Raw genomic sequence first — 23,843 nt, 5'->3', positions numbered from 1 at the left:
CACAGGTTCCCAATTTTTCATGAACATCAATCCCTTGCCCTCACCTAATAGAAAAACCTTACCTGGGGCTGAGGTCAGGGGGTCCGATCCAGGGTGTGTTGTGAATCTGCAGCTCCTTTGGGCCTGGATCCTGTTGCACATTGCCCATTCTAGAGAGCCGTGCTCGAGAAAGGGAGTTCCGTGGAGAGGTTCTCCCTGGAGACAGCAGGTGCTTGGTGCTTCTTGGGGACAGCAGGAAACTGGAGGAAGACTTCTCAGCTCTATCCGAAATGAGGGAGGCAGCCCATAAGTCTGAACAGGGAGACACTGCCCTGGTGTTTGGATTGGGGGACGCAGCCCTGGTGTCTGGGCTGGGAGATTCTGCCCTGTAGTCTGGGTCACTGGATACCGCCCTGATGCCGGGGTTAGGGGATGCAGCCCTGGTCTCCAAAGTAGTAAATGTATGCCTGATGTCTGGGTAGGGAGAGCCAGCTCTGGTGCCTGGTGTGGCTCTATCCACTTCTATCTCATTGCCATCTCTGGTGGAAGGTAAAGTGTTCTTCTGACTGGTCGAGCTGGTGCTGTCAGCCTGCATAGAAAAGACAGTGGTCAGAAAAAGAATGTTCCTGTTCACCTTTTGCCCCAAAAGGACCCCAGTAGATAGGGACACAATAGGTTTTGCCTCTGTACATCAATATATGAGAGCACTATTCTGTGTATCATTCCAACCTCTTTGTTGCACCATTCACATAAGGTGCTTTCAAGTTTTAATACATTTGACAAATATATATAACAGTATACCACATTTATGGTGACATCACAGCAATTGCTCCCTAGGCATTCACTTCTTCTTAACAATTGAGATATTTTGCTCCACAGCGCTAAACCGTCTTTTTACTTGACAGATCCACTTCTTTGACTTTCCCTGTTCTTCTCCTCTTTCCATCTCACTTCTGCACAGAGATATGGTTTAGCCTTAACCTCCAGTGGAACTCTGTCTCACCTTTTACCTTCATCCAGGATTAGATGGTGTCACAAATTGGATGCAGTCTTTTACCAGCTATGAAAAGGCATGTACACACCGATCGTATCAGTGGTCACTTAATTTGAAGGCTAATACTTTGTGTCAACCAGAGATAAAGACAAGAAAACTGTCTAAACAACTGAAAGCACTTAGCCCTATAATTGGATAATTGGCATACTTTGAATAGCTAGAGACAGAAAGTGTTCTAGCCTTTTTAGTTTTGATAATTTTTTATTTGTTTTCCAGCATTAAACCAAACAACGCCCATCTTGATTTCGAAAACAGGAGATTACAAAGGTATATGTAGGAAATTTGCCCATTTTGCATGGTCACCCCGGATTTTTCGCCTGTTGCGGGCCCCTATATGTTTGCTGGCTGTAGAATTCTCTGCACTTTACCCCTGCTAACCAATTATAACGTGCCTATGCTCCCCTTTCAACATGGTGAAATTGGCATATCTCTAGTTGGCATATTTAACTTATGTTCAAGTCCCTAGTATATGGTACAAATCCTACCCAGGGCCTGGAAGTTAAATGTCACTAGTGGACTGTGGCACCCATTAAACCAGCTACTAACCTGGCAGTTTAAAATATGGCTTCTGTCCTACCTGTGTAGCCTGACTGTAGCAGTGTAAAAACTGCAATTTGACCGGTCAAAATCAACTTTTTTGACAGGTCAAAATCTCCCTTTTAAGTATTAATAACTCGCCCTTATGTAGACCATGTTGCCCACAAGTCAGGTTGCATGGTATTCAAAAGCAGGACATGTAGAAATGTAATGTTAACACGTTTTGACAGTGACTAGCACCCAAAAGCTATTCATCACTGTGGCAGGCTTGGCTATCCTACATAGAAAACCAGAGTTCAGATTAAAAATCCTAAACCTGTATTTCAGGCATCGGACTAGCTAGAAAAATAATTGAACAACTATTTTAAACAATTAATAAAAATCCAATTCAATTATGAAGTCAGATTTGGGATAAACATTAAGAAAGACAATTATATGTTCCCTGCCTATAGTATCTGGAGGCCCATTTGCATTTGGTCTTCCACCTCTGCCAGCAAGTAATTCACATTTGAAGAGTTGTGAAAACTGCTCCCAAAGAAAATAACAAAGGCCTGGGTTTAGGGAGGAGGTGTTGTTTCCTTCACAGGATTAGCAGTAGGGTTTGGCCCAGGAACTGGATTAACTGCAAAGAGGCCTGCCTGTCACAGGCAAATGTTATCTGACACCTGGGCAGTGCCCTTTCTTTGTCCGCCCAAATTAGAGAGGCTCCAATCACAATATGCCTCTTTTTGACTTTATAATATCAACTCCTGCTTGAAAGTCAAATCCTGCTTGTCATTTTGCCTGGGTTTCTATACATATAAAACTTTGGGCACACTTCAAAGGGTGAGAAACAGGATGCCAAAACAATTATTTTGTATTCACTGTCTGGGTGCTGTAAAATACTGTTTTGTTCAACCAGACTTCTGTCTCTGGGTATATTGGGGGTACAGTGACTGCCCCAAACTGAATTTAAGTGTTTGATGTGGTAAGACAATATGACTACCATAGTACACTCCCCCCACATCAGTATAAATACGTTTATTGTATGATAATTAAAACCATGACAATATAGAACATTGAAAGAAAATTAAAAGGTAATTAGTTCATTATAATGCCATGTGGCATAAAAAATAGGAGTAAAAAATAGGAAAAGTGAATTAAAATCAGTTATATTTATGTGTGGTTATTTAAAGCCAATTGCAATTATGCCAAAGTGCACAGTGTGTTAGGATAAATAGATCTTTGTGAGCCATGTAACCTTCAGAAGCTTGTGGTATCAATAGAATAAAACGCATATTTTAAAATCAGCTCATTACATAGAAGATCATGTATTGTTTAAAATCTGTTGCAAATAAGCCAGGTGCACGGTGCATTTTGATAATTGTCAGTCATCGCTGCACTTAGCGGTTTTGATTTTTAGCAGGTCTTGCACCACCTTGAAGTGTTTGCCAGTTACACTGAAGTGTGGCTCAATGATTAGAGCGGCAGACCCTGATGCAGAGGTCTAGCCCGGGACCAGGGTTCAATTCCCCGCCTCGGTGGGTCTTGGGCTCAAAACTTCCACGGACCTGATAATTCTCGCCTCGGTGCCATTCCAATCATGGAGTCCCACTCTGCAACTCTGGGCAATAGCTTGCTTAATCTCCACAACGGCCCCCACAACGCTAAGGATGCCTGGCCTCCACCTTGGGGGTGCCCAGGAGTGGATGCCTCACAGGGAAAGCCAGGATGGGTTCCCCAGCGGTATTCGTACAAGCGCCTTGAGACCCTTGCGGGTGAGTAGTGCGCTATACAAGTATCAATTTACATTTACAATTTACATTTACAGAGGGACCATGATAGTAAAAATCCAGGTTGTAGCGTTGCTGCAGGTCCTTAAGCCTTTGGTTAAAAAGAATGGCTTTAGTAATGTCCGCCTGGAATGCAGTAGCGACAGGCAACAGAAGAGTACGTGCGGGAAAGTTTCAAGTTTATAGTCACACAGCCTGCACTTTGCAATATTGGAGAGGAGCGACCAGTTTAGGTTGAAGTCTTTAATTTGTAGTGTCATCATCCCTGCAGCCAAGATTTGATGGACACAGGCTTATCCAAATGAACAACTGAGATATGACTGTGACTTTAGGTCGATCTGTTATTCATTGTCGTACGAGGTTGCCAGAGCTTGTGAGAGTGGGATGGTCTTGATATTTTCCACATCTGCAAGTTTCAAGAGAAAACTTGTCTGTTTCTTCAGTATGCTTTTCACTGCTGTGTGCGAGGGCGATGGAGAATTTAATACACATAAGCCTATTTGAAGGGCGTCTGCTGATGCCATTAAATATGTGCTCCGGGCTGTTTTTGATTTTGAATATGCTTTGAAGAACAAACTTCAGAGTGCTGGCATGGCCGTAATGCATTTATGATAATATTTCAGGATAGAGCTCATGTTGGTCAATCTTAGGTCCTCTAGGCCACATACTAATCTCACCAGCGATCCCCTGATGTAATGTGGCTGCCTAAACACTCTTTTATAGGCTTTTAGATGTAATTTTTCCATGCTTTTGATGTGTAGCCCTGGGAAAGCCTCACTGCCATAGGCGATGGTGGATGGTAATATGGCCCTAAGCACTTTTCGGATAGGGGCTGAAGTAGGGCTTTCAATGGAGTCATTAAGTTGGCACAGTCTGGTGATAATTAGTGATGGGCTTATCTTTATGAGGACTCAGATGCGTTTTGGGTCCAACGTTTGCTGAAAGCTAAATGCCCAGGTAGTTATATGATTTTGCTCCTGTTATTTTTAAGGAACTGAGGGACCTTACTTTGTTTGCTTGTGCATCCTTCCAAATGATACCACCTTTGTTTTTTAAGTGTTTACTATCATCTTATTTGTCTTATTATTTGAATGGAGGGCTTTAAGGGCTCTCTGGATTCCTATTTTTGAATTATCAAGGAGGACTACATCATCTGCAAACTGTAAAAGCGTAATCTTGGTCGTTCCTGTTTTTGGAGAAATTAGATTGGCTTGGTTTATTAGTGACGAAGACATATCTGATGTGTACAAGTTAAAAGACATGGGGGCTAACACACATCCTTGTTTAAGACCTTGGTTGGTATTGATCTTATTTGTGAGGGCAGTGGCCGAGAGCTTGACCCTCACCCAAGTTGATGAATAAAGTGCAATAATAGCATTAAGCAGGTCGCTTGGAATGCCCCATGCCTGGAGTTTGCTCCATAGGACGCCCCTATCCAACAGGTCAAATGCCGACGAATAGTCAACTAAGCATGCATGGAGTGCTTGTGATTTCTGGGTGTTCGCATGGTGGATGAGATAGGAAAGGGTAAATATATTGTCCAGTGTGAAGGAATTTGATCTAAGTCCTGTTTGACAAAATGGGATTATTGCATTTGTAATTGCCCATGACTCCAGATCTTTTAAAATGGCTGAGGAATATATCTTGGCCTCTATGTCCAAAAGGGCGAACAAACGGCAAAGGGATTCTGTTTTTCGCGCTTTTTGAAAATTGGGTGCAATATTGACCCTCTTCAACTGTCGGGGACATGGCAGAATTTAAAACATGAGCGGAACAGTGGGGAGAGTGTTGCGGACCACAGTGTTTGAATATCTTTGAACAGTTTCGCTAGGAGCCCGTTTGGGCCAGGTGCACCTGATGCTCTTGTTTTACGTAGAACTTCTTTGGTCTTATTGATCGTGAGCATTACATCTCCCTTTGAGTCGTCCATGGGGTTTAAGTTTTCTGGTAAGTGTAAGGGAGCACTCGGGTGCTCGGTTGTGTACAGTTTTTTTACATGCAGGGTCCATGTGGGTTCATCGATGACACTGGTTCTGGTGGCATCCTGGCGTGTTTTATTTTTGATATGCATCCATAAGTCGGCCTGATTGCCTTTGCTCATAGGTAAGTATACATACTGCCACTCCTTTTCCCTCTGCTGATTTTTTACCAACCATATCAATTGCTTGTGTTGTTTTCTTGCACCCCTCAGTTCTTGTTGCAGAGAGACTTTGGTGTGATGATTATGGGTCTTGTGACATGCTTTCATCATTTTACAGATTTGCGGTGAACTGCTCAAGATAGATTGGTTATTGTTGGAGGTTTTTTGCAAAGGGCGCCCACGACCTGGAGGATTGGCTAACGATTTGTGGATGCCCCTGATTATTGGTTACCAGTGGGCTAGTGGATGTTCACTGCTTTGGACCTGAAGGGATTGCCCTATAGTAGCTTTCCATCATTTTTATTTTCGGCACGCAAACCGGGCCCCCCTTTATTCTACGAATTAGTAAAGTGGCTTCATCATTAAGAGAGTGGCCCAGTGCCTTATGGTTTTCCCGTTTGGCTAAACAGAGGTTAAATGTTGTGAGGAGTGGAAGGTGCTCGCTTTCATGTAAGAAGAGTACTTCAAACCTCTTGAGGCGTTCCACAGGTTTTCCTGAAGCGAACACGTGGTCAATGGTACTTACGCCCCTGTAAGTTTTCGTAAGCTGGAGAGATGGATCTGAATTTTCAATTATAGTCTGTATGGACTTCAGTCTGTGTTTTTTTAGTGTTTTGTCCAGTTGTATGTTTAAACGAGTTGTTGGTGAGCAGCCAATGCGAGTCAATCCGAGTTCTCGCAAGTTGAAATCCCCAGAGAGTATTGTTTCGTAGTTCACGCCATCAGAGAAGGTTTGATCCAGGTTTTCGCTTAGCCGGCGCAGCTTTTTCGCTCGTGGAGTGCCGAAGCTGTTCAAATAGATATTAAGCAGAAGAATCCTAGTTCGGGAAGATGTTGTATTAGATCTTTCCAGTGTGATAGCTTAAAGCATTTCATCTTGATTTGGTATTTTGTTACTGTTAATTTCAAATTGAGATTCACATAAATTTACAGACCCCCGATGGCCTGCCAAAGATGTTATTTTGCCTTGCTATTTGATGCACCCCTTGGAAGCCAAGGATTGTTTGCAGGGTGAGTGACCATGTTTCTTGTAAACAAGGGACATCGGTTGACATTAGCAATGCTTTTGCAGATTCTGATTTCAATAATCTTGCTAATCCTGCGACATTACATGTCAGGAACTTTATATATTGTTGTGTCCTTACTGGATGTGTCTTAATGCTAGGAGCAGTTCATTGCCTCTCTGGAAAGAGTGAATGGGACCCAGTTCCAGTCTGGTGTATGTCCTCTCATGGTTTTTCCTGTGGCGACTTTCCTGATGGCACCCCTTGTCGGAGAATAGGAGCGAACTATATATATGTTTTTTGACTGGGAGTGGTTGTAAGAATACCCAGTCCCTCGTAAAATGCTATGGGGGTAAAGTTTTTGGGTAGGTAGGTCTTTTGGCTTTTTTAGTAGCGCAGGGTATTTATGTACTTGAATTTTTGAGATTCCAACTCCATTCCTCAAGAGCAGGCTTTTGTTCTAGTATTGCTTCAGCCAGTTGGTTTGGTTTTTTAGGGATATGACTGCAGCTTCCCTCCCATGTCTACACTCCGGTATGGTTTTGAACGCAACGCTCAAAATGTCTCCAGAGTTAATTTTAAATTGACTGGGGATGGCATGGAACAGCCTTAATAAATTGGAGTGGTTGAAAACATCGCAGCTCCTCACTGATGGGTAATAGATGGGTAATATCGAGTGAGTAGCAGCTTTGTTGGTTGGTCCCCGCTTAAGTGTTTGCTAGTTGGGCTTTTGTTGAAAGATTGAGCAAGAGTGTGATGGTCAGGAGGGGTTGATCTATTCCTGGCAAGCGGGGTCAAATAACATCATTGTTATTTGTGGGGCAAGTAACTTCCTGTAGCACTGATGTCGGGGTCCGGCCAGGTGAATGCTGCATCCTCTGTGTATGGCTACTAGGTGCTGTAATTAGAGCCAATGAACTTTGGCTTATGGTAGGGCCAATGTTTTGTCTGATTGCTGAGAAGGCTAGTGTGTCAGTACCCTGGAATGGGCAGGGTGATGAATGGACTAATTTTGGATCTTTCTTTTCGTAACCATTGTTTCTGGGCAAGGCTTCTGTCTGTTCCCGAGTGCATTGATGCTGCAAATCCTGTAAGTGGATTACTGTGCTTTGCCAGGTTCAGTGTTTGGCTTAGATGGAGTGAATACTGAGGTCAGATCGTTTGTGCTGATTGTGGTTCACTCTTCTCCTTCCCACTGCTTTTGAACATTGGGTATAGGCTAGGCATATTTTTGTCCGCTGTTTTTTGGTTAAGTAAAGGTGGATTTGAGAGTCGTTCTTTCTCAGCCTTGCTTTTGGCCTTCTTTTGTCTTTTTTTTGCTCTTTTTGATAAGGTGACGGACCACTGGTTTTCTCTAGGAGTTGTTCTGTCCTTAGAATGCCCATGGAGGATTTTGTCCTTCTCTTCTGAGACGGATTCTTGTTCTAGGGAAAGTTGGGCCCTCCCTTATTAGTGTTTCCTGATATGATGAGCGAAGAGATGTTAAGTATGTCTTTCAATGGTAAAGTCATACCCAGCGGTGGTAATGTTGATGTGATTATCTTATCAGCGGACTCTAGTTTATGGGTAGCTTTGTGCTCAATTTGGCCGGATCCCTTCTCTGTGGTTTTTATTCCTGACCGCCTTGGGCTGCTTCTTACTTGTGATTGTTGGGTCGATTTTTTTATCCGTAATTATTGAGTTTAATGGCTCTGACCGAGTCACAGTTTTTCCACAATCTGGTGGCAGGTGCAGACGGAGCGCAAAGAGCACGATGTGTGCCTGCCATTCTTTGTCCTCTCTGCCAGGGTGTTGACATTTTCCTCTATTTTTAGTATTGAAATGGTCAAGACTTGGATTAAGTCAAGTTGCAATTCTAATTTGTCTGACTGCTATGTCAGGCTCTTACTGCAGTAGCTAATGTAGTGTTTCTGGAAGCCAGCAGGTTGTTTTGTTCACTATTGGTGATGGTGTTTGTAGTGGCAGAAAAGGTTAGGTTTTCCAGGAAGCGTGTACTCTGCTTGGGGGTGTGGTCTAATTCCACTATCTCCTCTGTATTTATGTTTTTCCTTTTTTCCCTACTGCGGGCAGAACCCCGTCTAGGCCCTGTACTAGGTGTGGGCTCCATTGGTCCTATTTGTTGTTTGCTGGGTTACCTTGTTCTGCTATGGGGCTGGTACCTCCTTTTTTTCCCCTCAAGCTGTGGATCTGGGCTACCATAGTAATGCTGCTTTATTGCTGCTTGTTTTCAGGGGAGTTTGAGTCTGCAATAGGTTAGCCATAGGATTTGCAAGTGGGAGGTCAGTTGTTTGAGTTATGATCTGGCTTTTCAATCGTTTTTTCAAAGACATTTGGAGACAGATCAATTTCTGCCAGCATAATGTCAGAAGGGCTTCCTGATTAAATTTCTATTATGGTAAAGTTTCTTGGCTGCTGAGGTACTTGGTTAGATCTTCTTTTGATTCCTGGAGACGGGGTTATGAGAGATAATATATCTCCCTTAGGAGTTGGTGTTACCCCTGAACTTTCTTGGCATCCCGTTTGATAGTTGAGAAAGTTGTATATGAATGGGTCCACTGAGGAGTTTGTCTATTGAAGTTGTCGGCTATTATTATTTTATTCACTGATCCTAGGATGCCACCATTGTTACTGAAGCTGCCTTAATTGTGGCCATGCAGTTCTTTGCTATGGAAACTGATGTTGACGCTGCTGTTGGGGGACTGTGGTGTGTACACTAACTGCTTCTCTCGTGGGTTGGCTTGCATCAGGAGCCTCCAAAGTTGATGTTGATGTCTCGTTAGAATTGATCTTGTTGCGTTGGAGTTGAGGAGTTGGTGGGTCGTCCTGGATAGCCAAAGAGGCACCAATTGATTCAGGCAATTTGTTTCCTAGTCCTTGTGTCTCCCCACACATTCAGTAACAACCAAAAGTAACCAGGGTCAAAATGCAGGAGCCAAATGTTGCAACAAACAAAGCCTTAATTGGGAAGGAGAAGGCACAATTTGTGAGCAAAAACATTGATATTGAATCCCATCAGCCACTATGAATAGCGCATATCATCATCTAGGATTCAGCCATACACACGACTCTTGTGCTAGAGACACGTATGGTGTATGAAACCAAGGGAAAACAATGATATTCACAACCCTTGGTATAGTATGATGTCGCTAACGTGTGATTGAGAGTGGTAGATGGTATTGAAGCAGTGCAAGAAAAACAAAATAGGTGAGTGCAGATGTTAAAAACAGCTACTGGGTCAGTACAACTAATTTATTCATAACTAACCGAGTGGTGTAATTAAAAACAGTGCAGAAAGCAGTTTGAAATAATAACTGCTATTGTCCTAAAGTTGGTCTACATGTTTCAGCCTTATGATTGTGTGCCAATCAGGCTTTCGTCAGGACCAGGTGTAAACAAGCTACTGCTAATTGGTGTGGTAATCCAAAAAGAAAAAGAAAAACAAGACCTACTTGGATGGAGGTACTGGAACACTTCCGAGTATACGTGGAGTGTTATTCAAATCCCCTCAATGTAGGGGGTCACGCCTCACCCCACCTGGCATCCGCTCAGATGAAAGAGGCCCCGCTCTATCCGTCGGTACCTCCGGCTGTGTTCCCCGCCCTCAGATCCCAAGGTTAGTGTAGTCAAAGACTTCTGCCATCTTGAAAAGATCCAAAGTGGGTAGGGTTGACCGCAAGAACTTTTACACCATTGATTAGCGCGTGCCCAGACGTCATTTCCATCCACTAGTTCATGCCAGGCATAAATGTGGCACTTCCAGGCACCCACTTCAGAACACTACTGGACCTGTGGAAGATCAGAAGGGAACTGAACCTTCTGTTTGAGACCTTTGAAGAGCCCTAAAGGAATGGACCTGCTATCCCTCTTGTACCTAGGGCAAAGAAGTGGACTCCAACAGTCGTTAAGTTGACCTCTTGTTAAAGCTACAAGGACACAAGCTACAGAAGGCCTTTTCCTGAAACTGCCCAGTTGAGCAGTGGCAAGTGGACCTGGATTGGATACTGCTATTTGGAATCTACCTGTCACCCTGTGAGTCTCTAAGTGCCTCCCTTGAAGTCCTGTTCCAGAATGGGGAAATAAAGTCAGACGGTAAAATCTTTGATCAGATAAAACCTGGCTGATGTATCCAACCCATGCTCCATTACGGTCACCGTCAAATTGCACTCGGTCCCACTCTACCACGATCATTGATTTTCATTGGCCTTCTTTGCACTATTTTTACTTAAAACTTTAGAAAAATCATATCTCTGGTTCTCTTAATGGATTTTTTTCATTTTGTTAATTACAGTTTACTCTATTTTCCTAATTCAGTTTGGGATTTTTATTGTGTTGCATTTCAAGTGTATTACTGTTTTAGTACTGCATAAATTCTTTACACATTGCCCTATCTTAAGCCTTTCTGCTCTTTGCCATAGCTACCAGGAGGCTGCGCTCAGGTTAATTTAGTCACTTAGAGAGTTCACCCTGTCACCTAAGCTCTTCCCACTCAGTTAAAACCCATTTGCCTTTTCGCTCTCCCCTCTCCTACACCCGTCCCGCACTAGAATCTACTGTTTGTACAAATGTTGGCTTATAATGGTCTAAAACCTCTTTACCCAATTTACCAACAACTTTGAAAAGGTTCACAAACTCTGAAGATCACAAAATTTCATGTGCTTTGATTTGAGCCAAAGTTCAAAAGACGAACAAACTATCACCAGTTTCAGTGATTCCAAACACTTTTCTTTGATGCATTTTTACACTTTGCCAGTGAATTGGACTGTGCCGGAGGCTCTGAAATAAACTCTCACAGTATTCCAGATTGTTTCACAAGTATCACACTCCTACTAGGAGTTATATTTCTCTCTCATATGTAGTTGATTGCATTATTGATGTGAGCGTGCTAATCCATAAACACATTTCTTTTATTTGTGTACCTCTCTGGTATGTTCAAATTCTTGTCTGGAGGACTTCTCTGATAAAACCCGCCTTTTTATGCTGCTCAGCAAAACATGAATTATGGAATTACTATTCAAAGACCACTTAACTATTTTAAGATAGCTAACAAGTGACCTGCTTTTATGCATGACATCTCTGTACCCTCACTGCTCTCTCACCCCTGACTACCTGCCCTACACCCTTTCTTGGTTCCTCAGATTTCGCAGCCCATCCAAGGAGCAATAACCTCTCACCTTGGGACACTACACCCCCACTGACAAGTTTCCACAACTGTAACTCCTGGTTTGCCATGCTACTCTCAACTCCATGGCTATTTGCTGTCTCACCTTGGGCTCCCCACGTTTACTTCACCATGGGACACTCTCCCCACTGATCATCCACACGCTCACCTTTGAGCTTATCCTGTGCTCGCATTTGATATCCAGGGCTCCCTAGCTTCTCTTGTGCCCACCTCTAGGCCTTGCCTTTCACCCCAAGGCACACCACCTGTAAACCAGGGTAATACAGCCTCTGCTTCCTTGCTTGCCCAGCATACCTACTCTTTTCTCTCTCTGACACTTGATCATCTATCTCTCAAGAGCCTTTCATCTTTACCTCATGTGTATTATCCCTTTATCTCCAGTATCCCACCTTCATGTTCCACCTCACCTCAGCTATGCTGCTCCCCAGGTTGTAGCTCAGTTCACTGTGAAGCTCCCTCTTAAATTTCAGACCAAACTCTGGATACAACTCAAGGCTCTCGTACAGGCCTCTCAGGTGAATGCTCTGCAGGTCGCAGTAGGTCAGCCCCTTCACATCCGCTTGGCTCTTGATCACCTGATCATTGGAGGAGAGGTCACATCCAATCAGATCTCCCTTCCCTGGTGGATGAAACCATTGGCATTAACACCTGAAAGAGTAGACTTTAGAGACATGAATTAAAAACAGAACCCATGTCCCCCATGGATTCACCATGGTTCTCAATGGTACACAATAACATCTATTGTGACATCACATACAGCTTCTTGTGACACCACACACTGCTTTCTGTGACCCCACGCACTGCTCACCATGCATCCTACAGTACTTCCCCTGCTATCATATGTCGCTCACTTTTACATCTCACACCTCTTCTTGTAAAATTGTTCCAGCACTACCACAAAAACAAATGTCTTTCTGCAGCATCTCTTTTGACATATCACATACAACATAGGGATTGATTTAGAATTGGTGGAAACATTTACTTCGTCTGACAAACCCTCAGTCTGCCTGCTCTACTCTGAGTTGTCTGGACTGTTAAGTTTCCGACAGTGGTGGCCCCACCAGCTCCTCTCTCAGAAAACTTACTCCAATGGCCCAATGAAGTAGGGGACTTGAGAGTAAGGACATCAGGCCCTCCACTCTATTTAGAGAGGGTGGTCTGTTAAATTCTTTATTCCTGTCACTGCCAGGAAAAAACTGGCAACCACGGACAGAATAAAAAAATGACCCCACGCTCAGGTAGAAAACACCCAGAGAGCAGAGTTCACTCCCAGCCTCCCCCCCCCCCCCCCCTGCAAAAGTGATGTTTTCCTTTAAAAAAAACTCCCCTTATGCATAGGGAGGTTTCTTCATCTGCATCAGGACATTTAGCTGTTTTCATGCCTAGGGACTGCTCTGCCTTTCATGGTGGTGCCAGACAAGAGAAACTAGTGGTGGACTCCTCATCCTAAATAAAACAAGGCATCCTACAATGTGACCTGGTGGTCCTCCGGAGAGCTGGCATCTGGGTCAATCATCTCGAATTTCATAGCTATGGCTCCACTGTCAGAGCCCTTCCCAACTTTCATAGAGCCAGGAGAACCACAGATAGAGCAGGAGCATACCCATCTTCTGGCGAATTCCTGAGCTGCCGAACCCGAGAAGATGTGGCACTATGCCCAGAGCTGCCAACTGTGGAACTGGGAAACAAGGTTCGAGTCTTGGCTCAACATCCTGTGATTCAGGGCAAATCCCTTTATATACTAATATCTAAATAAAAAACAAATGAATCTGTCCTTGTGTAATGTAACTGGTGCTCACGTAAAGCGCTCCAATACCTTTGGGCAGAGTTTGCGCTACATAACGGCAACAAAAAAAACTTGGCTGTGAATAAGGCTGGACATGGACTCATACTCTGATAAAATATTTATTGAGTATGGGTTACACCTGGAGCACGTTTTTGCTCCTACCCTATTTAATATTTACACAGATTATTTCTTCACAAGCTTAAATTATACTCTGACCACTGTGATTCGTGCCCTCTATGTATGCCAATCATACAGATTCAATACACCAGATTCCAAAGGGTTCAAGGAACAACTAAGATGTCTACACTCACATGTATCAAGCAATCAGCTCATAGTCAATGCAAAGGTAATGAACTTTGGCAAAGGGCGACAGTGGATTAACTTGAACCTGACCTTTAAATACATGCTGGTGGAAATGGACACATCCTTTAAATATACAGGGTATCACGGTGAGTCTCGGACACACAATGTCCATGATGACGTTTTAAGCAAGTTGAATATAATGTATGGGAAATGCTCATTGGCTTCTATTACAAAAGTGTATCCAGTGAAGGTAATCCTGGATCAACCTTGGCATACAGTTGTAGGGTTGGAACACTAATATGATCACAGATCGAGCAGGGGGGCTAATGTGGCAACCTTTACTGTTTCTGCTACTCGGCCACTCCTATGAAATGTATCAACAGAGGATTAGCATTGCTACCAGTTTCTTGCTTCACACTAAAATAATTTATTTTACTTGCAGGATCTTTGTGTAAGAAAAACATAGATACCCTGGCAGGATGCGCATTCCTGGAATGATTACACACAGGGAATGGTTTACCCAATAATGAAAAATTTGAACAAAACACTAACCAAGTTAGAGATTTCAGGCAACCTATTTTTTTTTCAGATTTACTAATAATATATTTTTAAGGCATCTATTATCTTCATTTGCAAGCCCTAAAATCAACAGTAATTATCTACTGATTGGTGCGAAGGGTCTCTGCCACATTTAATTTTCCTCCAAGGAAGAAAATTGAGGAAACTTTGCCTGAAAGCAAGAATAGAGGTGTTCTCTATACTCAAAAAAGAGAGGGACTACAGAAAAATGCCAAAAGAAACAAGGCTGTGATGTATGTATGTGGTGGAGTTCTTAGATGGCAGTGGCATATCGCAAATTGATGGTCCCCCAACCTGCAGAAGGTGACGATGGGCCCCTGAAACTGCCATATCTTACAGATACTTTTTGACTTTGGGGTGCTTTGTGGTTGGAAGGAAGGGTTGCCTCGCCCCCCTCCCCCGCACTTCAGGGGGTGCATGGGGCCTATGTTTTACCCCTACTAGCGTTATTTTTCTGAAAGTAGGGGCATATTTATCAAAGAATTGCGTCACCCAAAGGGGGCAAGAGTGACGCAACTCATAAGCTAGATTTATCAAACCACGCAAGGCCACCTTGTTTGGCCCTGCGTGGCTTGATAAATCTAGAGTGGCGCAACGCATCTGAGATCTCTGCGTTGTGTTACTCTGCCCCCGGGTGGAGCGTGGGTGTTCCCCTGCACCACCCATGAATTTGGGCACATTCCCGCATGTACCTTTACTGGTATACCTGGGCATGCGTCAAAATGCTATTTCTTCAGGGGATTGTTTTTGTGCAGGAAGGTGCCCCTTCCTGCACAAAAACAATCCTGCTAACAATGCAAGTACCCTTGCACCATGGTTCAAAGTTGTCGGAGATGGCAGCACATTATGTGCCAGCTCTGGGAAATGACAGGAATGTGCGCATATTGTTAAGTACGGCCCATTCCTGCTCTTTTCTTATCACACAGCGCAGCAAGGTGGCTTGCTGGACTGCATGATCATTTGATAAATATGCCCCGAAATGCATTGCACTAATGAAACCTGAACTCTGTCTGATATAGAAGGCATCATACTCCATCTTGTCTGTGAGGTTTACTGTCAACTGTCCTGTGTCATGTGGATAAACTTGTATTTTTATGTCTCAGTAGAATAAAGTTTAAATGTACTTTTCACAGGCAGGACAATGACCTTCATGCGACTATTAAAATGTTGCTTCAGTACAACTGTTCCAGTTCCAGGCTGTCACCTCGCTGTTTTAGAAGAATCCCACATAATGTAACAATACTTGTTCTAGTGCAGGTAGTGTTCGTGAGAAGCTCCATGTTGTAGAATTATGAGAGATTTCCTAAATCTATTTTCTTACAACTGTTTCACTCTGCTTGATTCTAATATGGGCTATTTTGTGGGAACCATGTACAAGTAAAGTTACTGTATGAAATCCATTGTCCATAACCCTATTAAAAATGAGCTCTTTTTTTGATGTATTGGAAGCCTTTCCATACTGACCCTTGGAGGCAAATCCATGTCAGATTCCTCTCCCATTTTATACTTTGTAATTTGCTGGTCTGAACTTTACTGAGTTCCTTGATTGAGTCTGTACTTTGACTGAGCTTTGCACTCTGATTTATTGATCAATTGATATGGACTATATTGCTCATTTTGTGTATGAAAAAACTTGAAATTAAACCTTTAAGGTTTAAGACTTCTCTGCCTGTAATTTCTGTAGGACCAAATAGGTTCTATGTGCTAAATTGAGATTGTCATTCAGAAGGGTTTAATGAGACAGGTTCAGCAAGGAGCACCAAAACCCGTCAAGGTATGAACAGAGCTCCTGGTCCATCAGTCGCACGGATGAGTAAGGTGGAGTACGCCGTCACCCCTGACTGGGGGACCTTTTCTTTGGGCTATTGTATGCCGGACCCTGGTTAACTGAATGAAGGGGAAGGTGTCTGGATGACAAGGTGAGTTTGACGGGGGAGGAATAACAATACTAATGGTCACTGTCCAGCATGTTTATGGAAATGACTTTTGAGTGCTGTTAATTTTTCAAATATTGTGGCATTACAATAAATGATCTCTATGCATGAGTGGGTTTGTAGTGATGAGCATTTCATAAGTATTGTAAAGTATTATAATGTTTCACATCGTGGTATTGGTATCTGTGTCTTAGATAATAATGTTGTAAAGCTACTTCTGGTACACAATAAAGGTTTTGAAAGTGAAGGGTAGTTTTCTCTTCTCTTACCTGTCCATGTGCCTCACAGACCTGGACACAGAACGTGAGACCTGGAGATCATCAGCCCCACTGGGTAATGGCTTGAGGGTGGGTGCAGGTGGTGGTGATGGGTGTGTGTCTAGTCCTTGAGCCTTTGCAGCCTACCGCTTCGTACCTTAAGATCTTCCAAAAATCATGCAGTAATCACGCACCCTGCACTTTGAGGGATGGTTCTAAATGATGTGGCTTCCCTATAAAACCTGAAGACAGACTCTTCAAATGTCACCTAAAGACTAGCCACCTAATAGATATCCGCTCACACAGGTTTTGGGAAAGTCGCATAACTCAGTCACTCCCATGGAATCCCCCATCATTGGGTTAATCTAAGACTAGCCGCTGAAGTAAAAGTCATTATACTGTGATGCCTAACAGCACCAGTGCTGCGCTATATAAACAACTATAGAACATACCATATTACATACATAGTCGCTGTGACACACAGTACAGCTTCCTATTCCTATTCCTTGTGTAATATATTCAAATGTTTTGGTTTTTCAGTCTAACAAGAAAATGCTGATAGCCATGACTCTTTTTGCAGAATGGAGTCCCCTTCACGGCTCTCTGCTGCTTCACCGTCGCCTCAGTTTGTCATTGTAAGTCTTTGTGAGCTCTGCCTAAGTTGTGCATTCCTATCTTATCTCAAACACCAGTCCAAACATTGCATTAACAAGATCTATTAGGAAGAGAAGGAGCCTCACAAAACACCTCTCCGAGTTCATCCAGTAAAAAAGTGTCTTGTATCACCTCTAAAAAGGAAATTCAGTTAGATAGGCTTTAAGACTGCTCGTTCCAAGGTTCTTCACTACACCGTACTTTGTAAGGCTGCCTTCTCTTTAAAGAATTGGTACCAAACAGTGCTTTAAATGGGCTGGTACTCACCGGTACTGAGTACCAGCACTTCCGAATTTTTGGGCCGTCAGTACCGGCACTTCTCTGTAGACCGGGAGAGTACTGGTACCCTGATCGACGGCAGGCTCAGGTTAGGCATCTCCCCCAGCATAGGGCAGGGCAGGGCAGGGCTTCCGAGCAGCTTGCAAGTAAATGAGCCGTTAAGTAGCGGCCCTTTTGCAGAGTTGCTACTGAAGATTAACAGCGCCCATTTCAGAGATCCCAAACTGCAGGGGTGTGAGTGGGCTCATGTCACACTGTGATTAACAGGGCAGGGTCTCTAGATAGACCCTGCACTGTCTATCTGGTGTGCAGCGATGAAAGTGCTTTAGCGCCCCTACCCCCACCCCGCCGTCAGGTGTGTAAAATTAGTTGGGGCCTCCAGCCACTAATCCAGTCCCATTTACAGTATGGCACTGGCCGTAGTAAAGTGAGTGGCAGCGCATGACAGTCCTCCACCTTCGGCAAAGTCGGGGTTTTTTTCTTTTCATGTTTTTGTTCAGCACTGTAGCTGCTTCCCTTAGTGTGCCCCTCCAACACTAATCGCTGCATTTACATGATAACAGCGACTGCCCTGGGTAATGGGTTCATGGTGTGAAGTTAGCCCTGCCCTTAGGGTATTGAATAGCAGGGAACCTGCAGCACTCCAGGAATGAGATCCCATGACAACTGGTGATGTATTTGGTTTGGGGAAAGACAAGGTGAACATAGAAGTAAGGGGGAGGGAGGAATGTAAAGAAGTGAGGTGACAGATGAAGTTAGCATTGCCACTTTTTCAGATAAAAATGGCAGATATTTGTTGAGTTCTGAAATCATAAATGGGCTTAGAAATGGTATTTTAACACACATTTGTGTAAAGTCAAAACTCTGGTACATTTCTTGTTAACATATATATTCATATATATATATATATATATATATACACGTGTGTGTGTGTCTGTGTGTGTGTGTATATATATATATATATATATTCACTGAAAAAACCATAGGTTTCACACATGTTATAGTTAGCTGGACATTTCACTCATACAAAACCATTGAAATTCCCCCATTATAGTTAGTTCAGCTAACTATAACTCGCGCGACCGCAATCCAGTGCTGATGACGTCACATATTACATCACTCATGACATGGTCAGTGACATCACTCATGACATCACTGATGACATCTCAAATGACATCACTGATGACATCACTAATATGTGATGTCATCAGCAGTGGATTGTGGTCGCGCGAGTTATAGTTAGCTGAACTAACTATAACGGGGGAATTTCAATGGTTTTGTACGAGTGAAATGTCCAGCTAACTATAACATGTGTGAAACCTATGGTTTTCTCAGTGAATTTGCAAGTTTTTTTAAATGCTAATTCCTAACTATAATGTGTGTGAAACCTATGGTTTTTTCAGTGAATTTGCAAGGTTTTTTAAATGCTAATTCCTAACTATAATGTGTGTGAACCCTATGGTTTTTTAAGTGAATTTGCAAGGTTTTTTAAATGCTGATTTCTAACTATAACGTGTGTGAAACCTATGGTTTTTTTAGTGAATTTGTAATGTTTTTTTAATGCTAATTTATGTATGTATTATTATATTTTTTATATATTTATTTTACAATAAACTACCTATGTATATAGTTATAGATTGACTGTATCCTGTAATATGGAATGGCCAGGTCTTTTTTTTGGAATTTGGATAAAGTTGAACAGCATAGTTAATATCTTCTATAAACTTATAAACAGTTTAAAATGTTTTTTTTTTTTTAAGGGTTTTTCACGGTGCGCGCACCGTGCGCGCACCCCGCGATTTTTTGAAAAAAAATTAAATGTTTTTTCACCCTTCGGGGTCCTTCAGGGACCCCCTGACAAAGGCTAGGGGGTCAGGAACTCTCTACCCTGCCCCCTTTTCACGTTCTCCATCTTTCTTTTTCACTGTCACACACAAAATGGCGTCCGACACCGTGCGCGCAACTAGCGCGCACCCCGCGATTTTTTGAAAAAAAAAATGTTTTTTTCACCCTTCGGGGTCCTTCAGGGACCCCCTGACAAAGGCTAGGGGGTCAGGAACTCTCTACCCTGCCCCCTTTTCACGTTCTCCACCTTTCTTTTTCACTGTCACACACAAAATGGCATCCGACACTTCCTGATTTCGACCGATTGGAATGTTGACTGACATCTAACCACCAATCAGAATTACGCTCGCGGACATTTGGTGCGCGCCCCGTGCGAGCACGTTGCGCGCATATATATATTTATGTACTTTTAACTGCAATTTTCTCAGGAACTACTGAACAGATTGACACCATATATGCAAAAGGCACATGCCTGACCGGAGGACTACCTCTTTGCCAAATTTCAAGTAATTCTGTTCAGCCGTTCGGGCTGTACCTTCGACTAAAGGTCCTATGGGAAAATGCATGGGGAAAGCGCGTTTTGGGACCCCCCTTTTTTCTCAGCCCCCGCTTGACGAATCACCACGAGACTTTCAGGGTAGGAGCTGAGCGGAGCGCCCCATTAGTTTTGAAAATTTCACGAAGATAAGCCAACCGGCGCCAAAGTTATTCAAAATAGAATTTTCAGATTTCCTATGGGAACTCGGTCCTAACTATAACTATGTACTGGCGACCGCCAGTAGATAATATATATATATCTATATATATATATGTATATATATCTATATATATATATATCTATATATATCTATATATATATATATATATATATATATCTATATATATATATATATATATATATATATATATATATATATATATATATATATATATGCCGCCAAGGAAATAGACAGTGCTTCTCCCGCCGTTTCTTTAAACAGGATGCCTCGCTCTGATTGGTAGGGCATCCCTGGTGTGTGAGCATGGGAAAGTCGCAAACCCAGGACTGGATTCACGTGGAGCAAACACCATGCGTCAGTACTGGCCCCAGTGGGCGGTGTCTGCTGGCTTCTCCCCGATGCACACTGAGTCCTCTCAAATTGGCGGTGTTACAGTTTGTCTTCTCCCTCACCCCGCCACTCTGTTTCCCAAAACCGGAGCTCGTGCTTGTCCCCTCAGTAGGCGGCATAGTCCCTCACGAAGTCGTGATCCACTGGTAGTGGCCGAGCTGATCCCAGGTAAGCGGCGTGTCCAGGCGCTACCACAGAACATGTAGTTTCACAAAAGGTTGCCACCAGAATAGCCGGACTCTAAAGGGGTGGGTGCTCTCTGGGACGCTCGTGGCTGCATCCCCAAACATCATCTCCACTCTCCCCCAGCATGTAGAGGAAATGAGCACACGCGGGACTCCAGGCAAACTGTAGAATTCCTGCTTTATTTAGGCGTTTAGCATGACGCGTTTCGTTTTATATTAAAACTTCTTCAGATGCCGCCAAGGAAATAGACAATGCTTCTCCCGCCCTTTCTTTAAACAGGATGCCTCGCTCTGATTGGTAGGGCATCCCTGGTGTGTGAGCATGGGAAAGTCGCAAACCCAGGACTGGATTCACGTGGAGCAAACACCATGCGTCAGTACTGGCCCCAGTGGGCGGTGTCTGCTCCCATCTCCCCGATGCACACGAGTCCTCTCAAATTGGCGGTGTTACAGTTTGTCTTCTCCCTCACCCCGCCACTCTGTTTCCCAAAACCGGAGCTCGTGCTTGTCCCCTCAGTAGGCGGCAATCCCATGCTCACACAGAGCGGCGGGGTGAGGGAGAAGACAAACTATAACACCGCCAATTTGAGAGGACTCGGTGTGCATCGGGGAGAAGGGAGCAGACACCGCCCACTGGGGCAGTACTGACGCATGGTGTTTGCTCCACGTGAATCCAGTCCTGGGTTTGCGACTTTCCCATGCTCACACACCAGGAATGCCCTACCAATCAGAGCGTGGCATCCTGTTTAAAGAAAGGGCGGGAGAAGCACTGTCTATTTCCTTGGCGGCATCTGAAGAAGTTTTAATATAAAACGAAACGCGTCATGCTAAACGCCTAAATAAAGCAGGAATTCTACAGTTTGCCTGGAGTCCCGCGTGTGCTCATTTCCTCTACATGCTGGGGGAGAGTGGAGTTGATATATATATAAGACGGTAAAGATTCTCCGTATATCGCCGCTGTCGTTTTCGGCAAACAGAGAACCACGAACCACCGGAAATGTAGGCAATCTTTATTCTTCCTCAAATGACGCGTTTCGGGCACCACTTGCCCTTGAACACATATTCGAGAGAGCAGTATGCCATCTTTTTTAAATGCAGTGAACTCAACCCACGTGGTAAAACAGACACGATGAACAGGGAAAACAAACAGGCACATTCTTCTGCTGGTTACAAAGTCTGTTTTCATAACTTATAACGTAGTGGCTTCCCAATATACAAAAGCATTTTTATAAGTGGTATCGAAATACACATAGTTAAAAAGAAACATACAGTACAAATTTATATATGCTCGCGATCAAACCATGTGGACACGAAATAATGAATTCATAATTATTTTAAAATACCCTAATGTAAAATACATCACAGTTAAATGTGTTTGTTTAAATACAATACAAACTCAAGAATATAAAATAAAGAATTCAACATCGTGTCCAGCCATAAACAAAGAAGCCATTAAAATACATGATATTATTTATGACCCAAAATATTTGTGCAAACCATCGCTTATTATACTGCAAACTGTCACTCTGTGTAAACAATAGACCAAGTATATTTAATCTTTTGATGTTTTATTTCACCTGCATAAATGCTGATATATTAGGATAAATCCTTACTAAGCCATACGCCCCCTTTACATTAGAATTGATCTCAATAATAGACACAATAACAACAATGCAGAATTCATTCACAAGTGCTGAGTGCTAAAGTGCTACCCTATGTGCGTGTGTAAAACATTATTAAAGTGCAAGTGCAAAAAATACCATAGTTAAAATATTAAATTGCAAAAACAATGTACAAACAATGCGAGCCTTAAATAGTTAAATTCATTTAAAATTGAATTAAAATTCAATTGTAAAGGCCGCAGCGAGAACTGATTCGTATTTACAAAATATTATTTCTCATATATACAGAAGTCATGGAAAACCAAATTACCAACCATTCAGATGAACTTGAATGGTTTGATCTCGATTTGTTCAGAATGTTTATAGAAAATGATGCAAGTCCTCCGTGTTGTTTAGACCATATGGGAACTTGCTATCCAACTCCAGGATCATTCTGGACTCCATCTGCCTTAGAATTATTTCTCTGTCTCCCTCTCTACGAAGTTTAGGAACGGCCGCCACTACAAAATATCTCAAACAATTGAGATCATTATTGTGTACCTGCTTGAAATGGCGAGCCACCGGATAGGTCGAGTCATTATTCATGATGGCTCGCAGATGTTGCAGGATTCTGATATGTACCTGCAACTTGGTGATGCCCACATATCTTAAGCCGCAGGTGCATGTCAGAATGTACACCGCAAACTCCGTCCTGCAGCTGAGGTTGCCCCGAATAGCTATTTTATCTGGGCTGAATGGGGTAGAGTAGTGTGTAGTATTTACCCCAAACTTGCACGCTCTACACGTGGAGCATTTGATGAAACCTTGTTTAGGTTGCAGCCACATTTTGGCGGTAGACAGCTCAGGACTGGACTTAACAATTTGCGTGCGCATAGATGCACCTTTCCTGTATGTGACGACCGGTTGTGTAGGTAATCTGGGAGACAATACCCCATCTTTAAGGACAATTGGCCAACTACGCCTAATGATGGGCTGAATCTTTCTTTCTTGTTTGCTGTAGGTGGTTATTAACCTTGGGGCAGTGCTTTCCCCCTTGGACATTTCCTTGTCCTGGGCTTAGAAATTGTATTTTAACACACATTTGTGTAAAGTCAAAACTCTGGTACAGTTCTTGTTAACATATATATATACATATATATATATGTATGTGTGTGTGTGTGTGTGTGTGTGTGTGTGTGTATGTATATATATATATATATACACACACACACACACACCCACACACACACAAATAATGAAATATAGCAGAACAAAATAGTGGCCAGGTGGCAAACTTGGGGGATGAGTACAGCATGGAGGGGGGAACTGGAGGCAAATAGGGAAAAAAACAGTGAGAAAATGTAAGAGACTTTTGGAGAGAGTAAAGCAGAAGTGGGAGTAAGATAGACAGAAATCGCGAGAGAAGGTTAGAGGCTGGGTAAAGATGAGAGGCAAGTGTATGGAGGCAGCAGGCTGACAGCAGATATTAAAAAAGCCATGGGAGGTAAGGAGTTTAAAATGACTTTAATCCCACCTAAGACTTTGTGTGAGTGTTTGTATATGGCTGTATGCTTGCCTGCTTGTGTCTGCCTGCTTGTGTGTGCCTGTTCTTCTGTGAGAGAAAGAGGGAGAGAATCAGGACACTC

The 23,843-nt window shown here is 43.1% G+C and overlaps 1 protein-coding gene across 1 annotated transcript in view; it reads right to left on the bottom strand.

The window, feature by feature from the left end:
- KCNH3 (potassium voltage-gated channel subfamily H member 3) overlaps positions 1 to 23,843 on the bottom strand; it is a 337,652-nt gene that overhangs the window by 62,382 nt on the left and 251,427 nt on the right. Inside the window, exons 11-12 of the mRNA XM_085600263.1 lie at positions 12,073 to 12,284; positions 63 to 568 (exon numbers count right to left, since the gene is read on the bottom strand). Coding sequence (XP_085456389.1) covers positions 63 to 568; positions 12,073 to 12,284 — 718 coding nt within the window. The remainder of the gene's footprint in view (positions 1 to 62; positions 569 to 12,072; positions 12,285 to 23,843) is intronic.

The sequence above is a fragment of the Triturus cristatus genome, chromosome 4_2 (genome assembly GCF_964204655.1).
Source record: "Triturus cristatus chromosome 4_2, aTriCri1.1, whole genome shotgun sequence".
Lineage (NCBI taxonomy): Eukaryota > Metazoa > Chordata > Amphibia > Caudata > Salamandridae > Triturus > Triturus cristatus.
The sequence above is the reverse complement of the archived record's forward strand: the minus strand, read 5'-3'. Positions and strand labels throughout refer to the sequence as shown.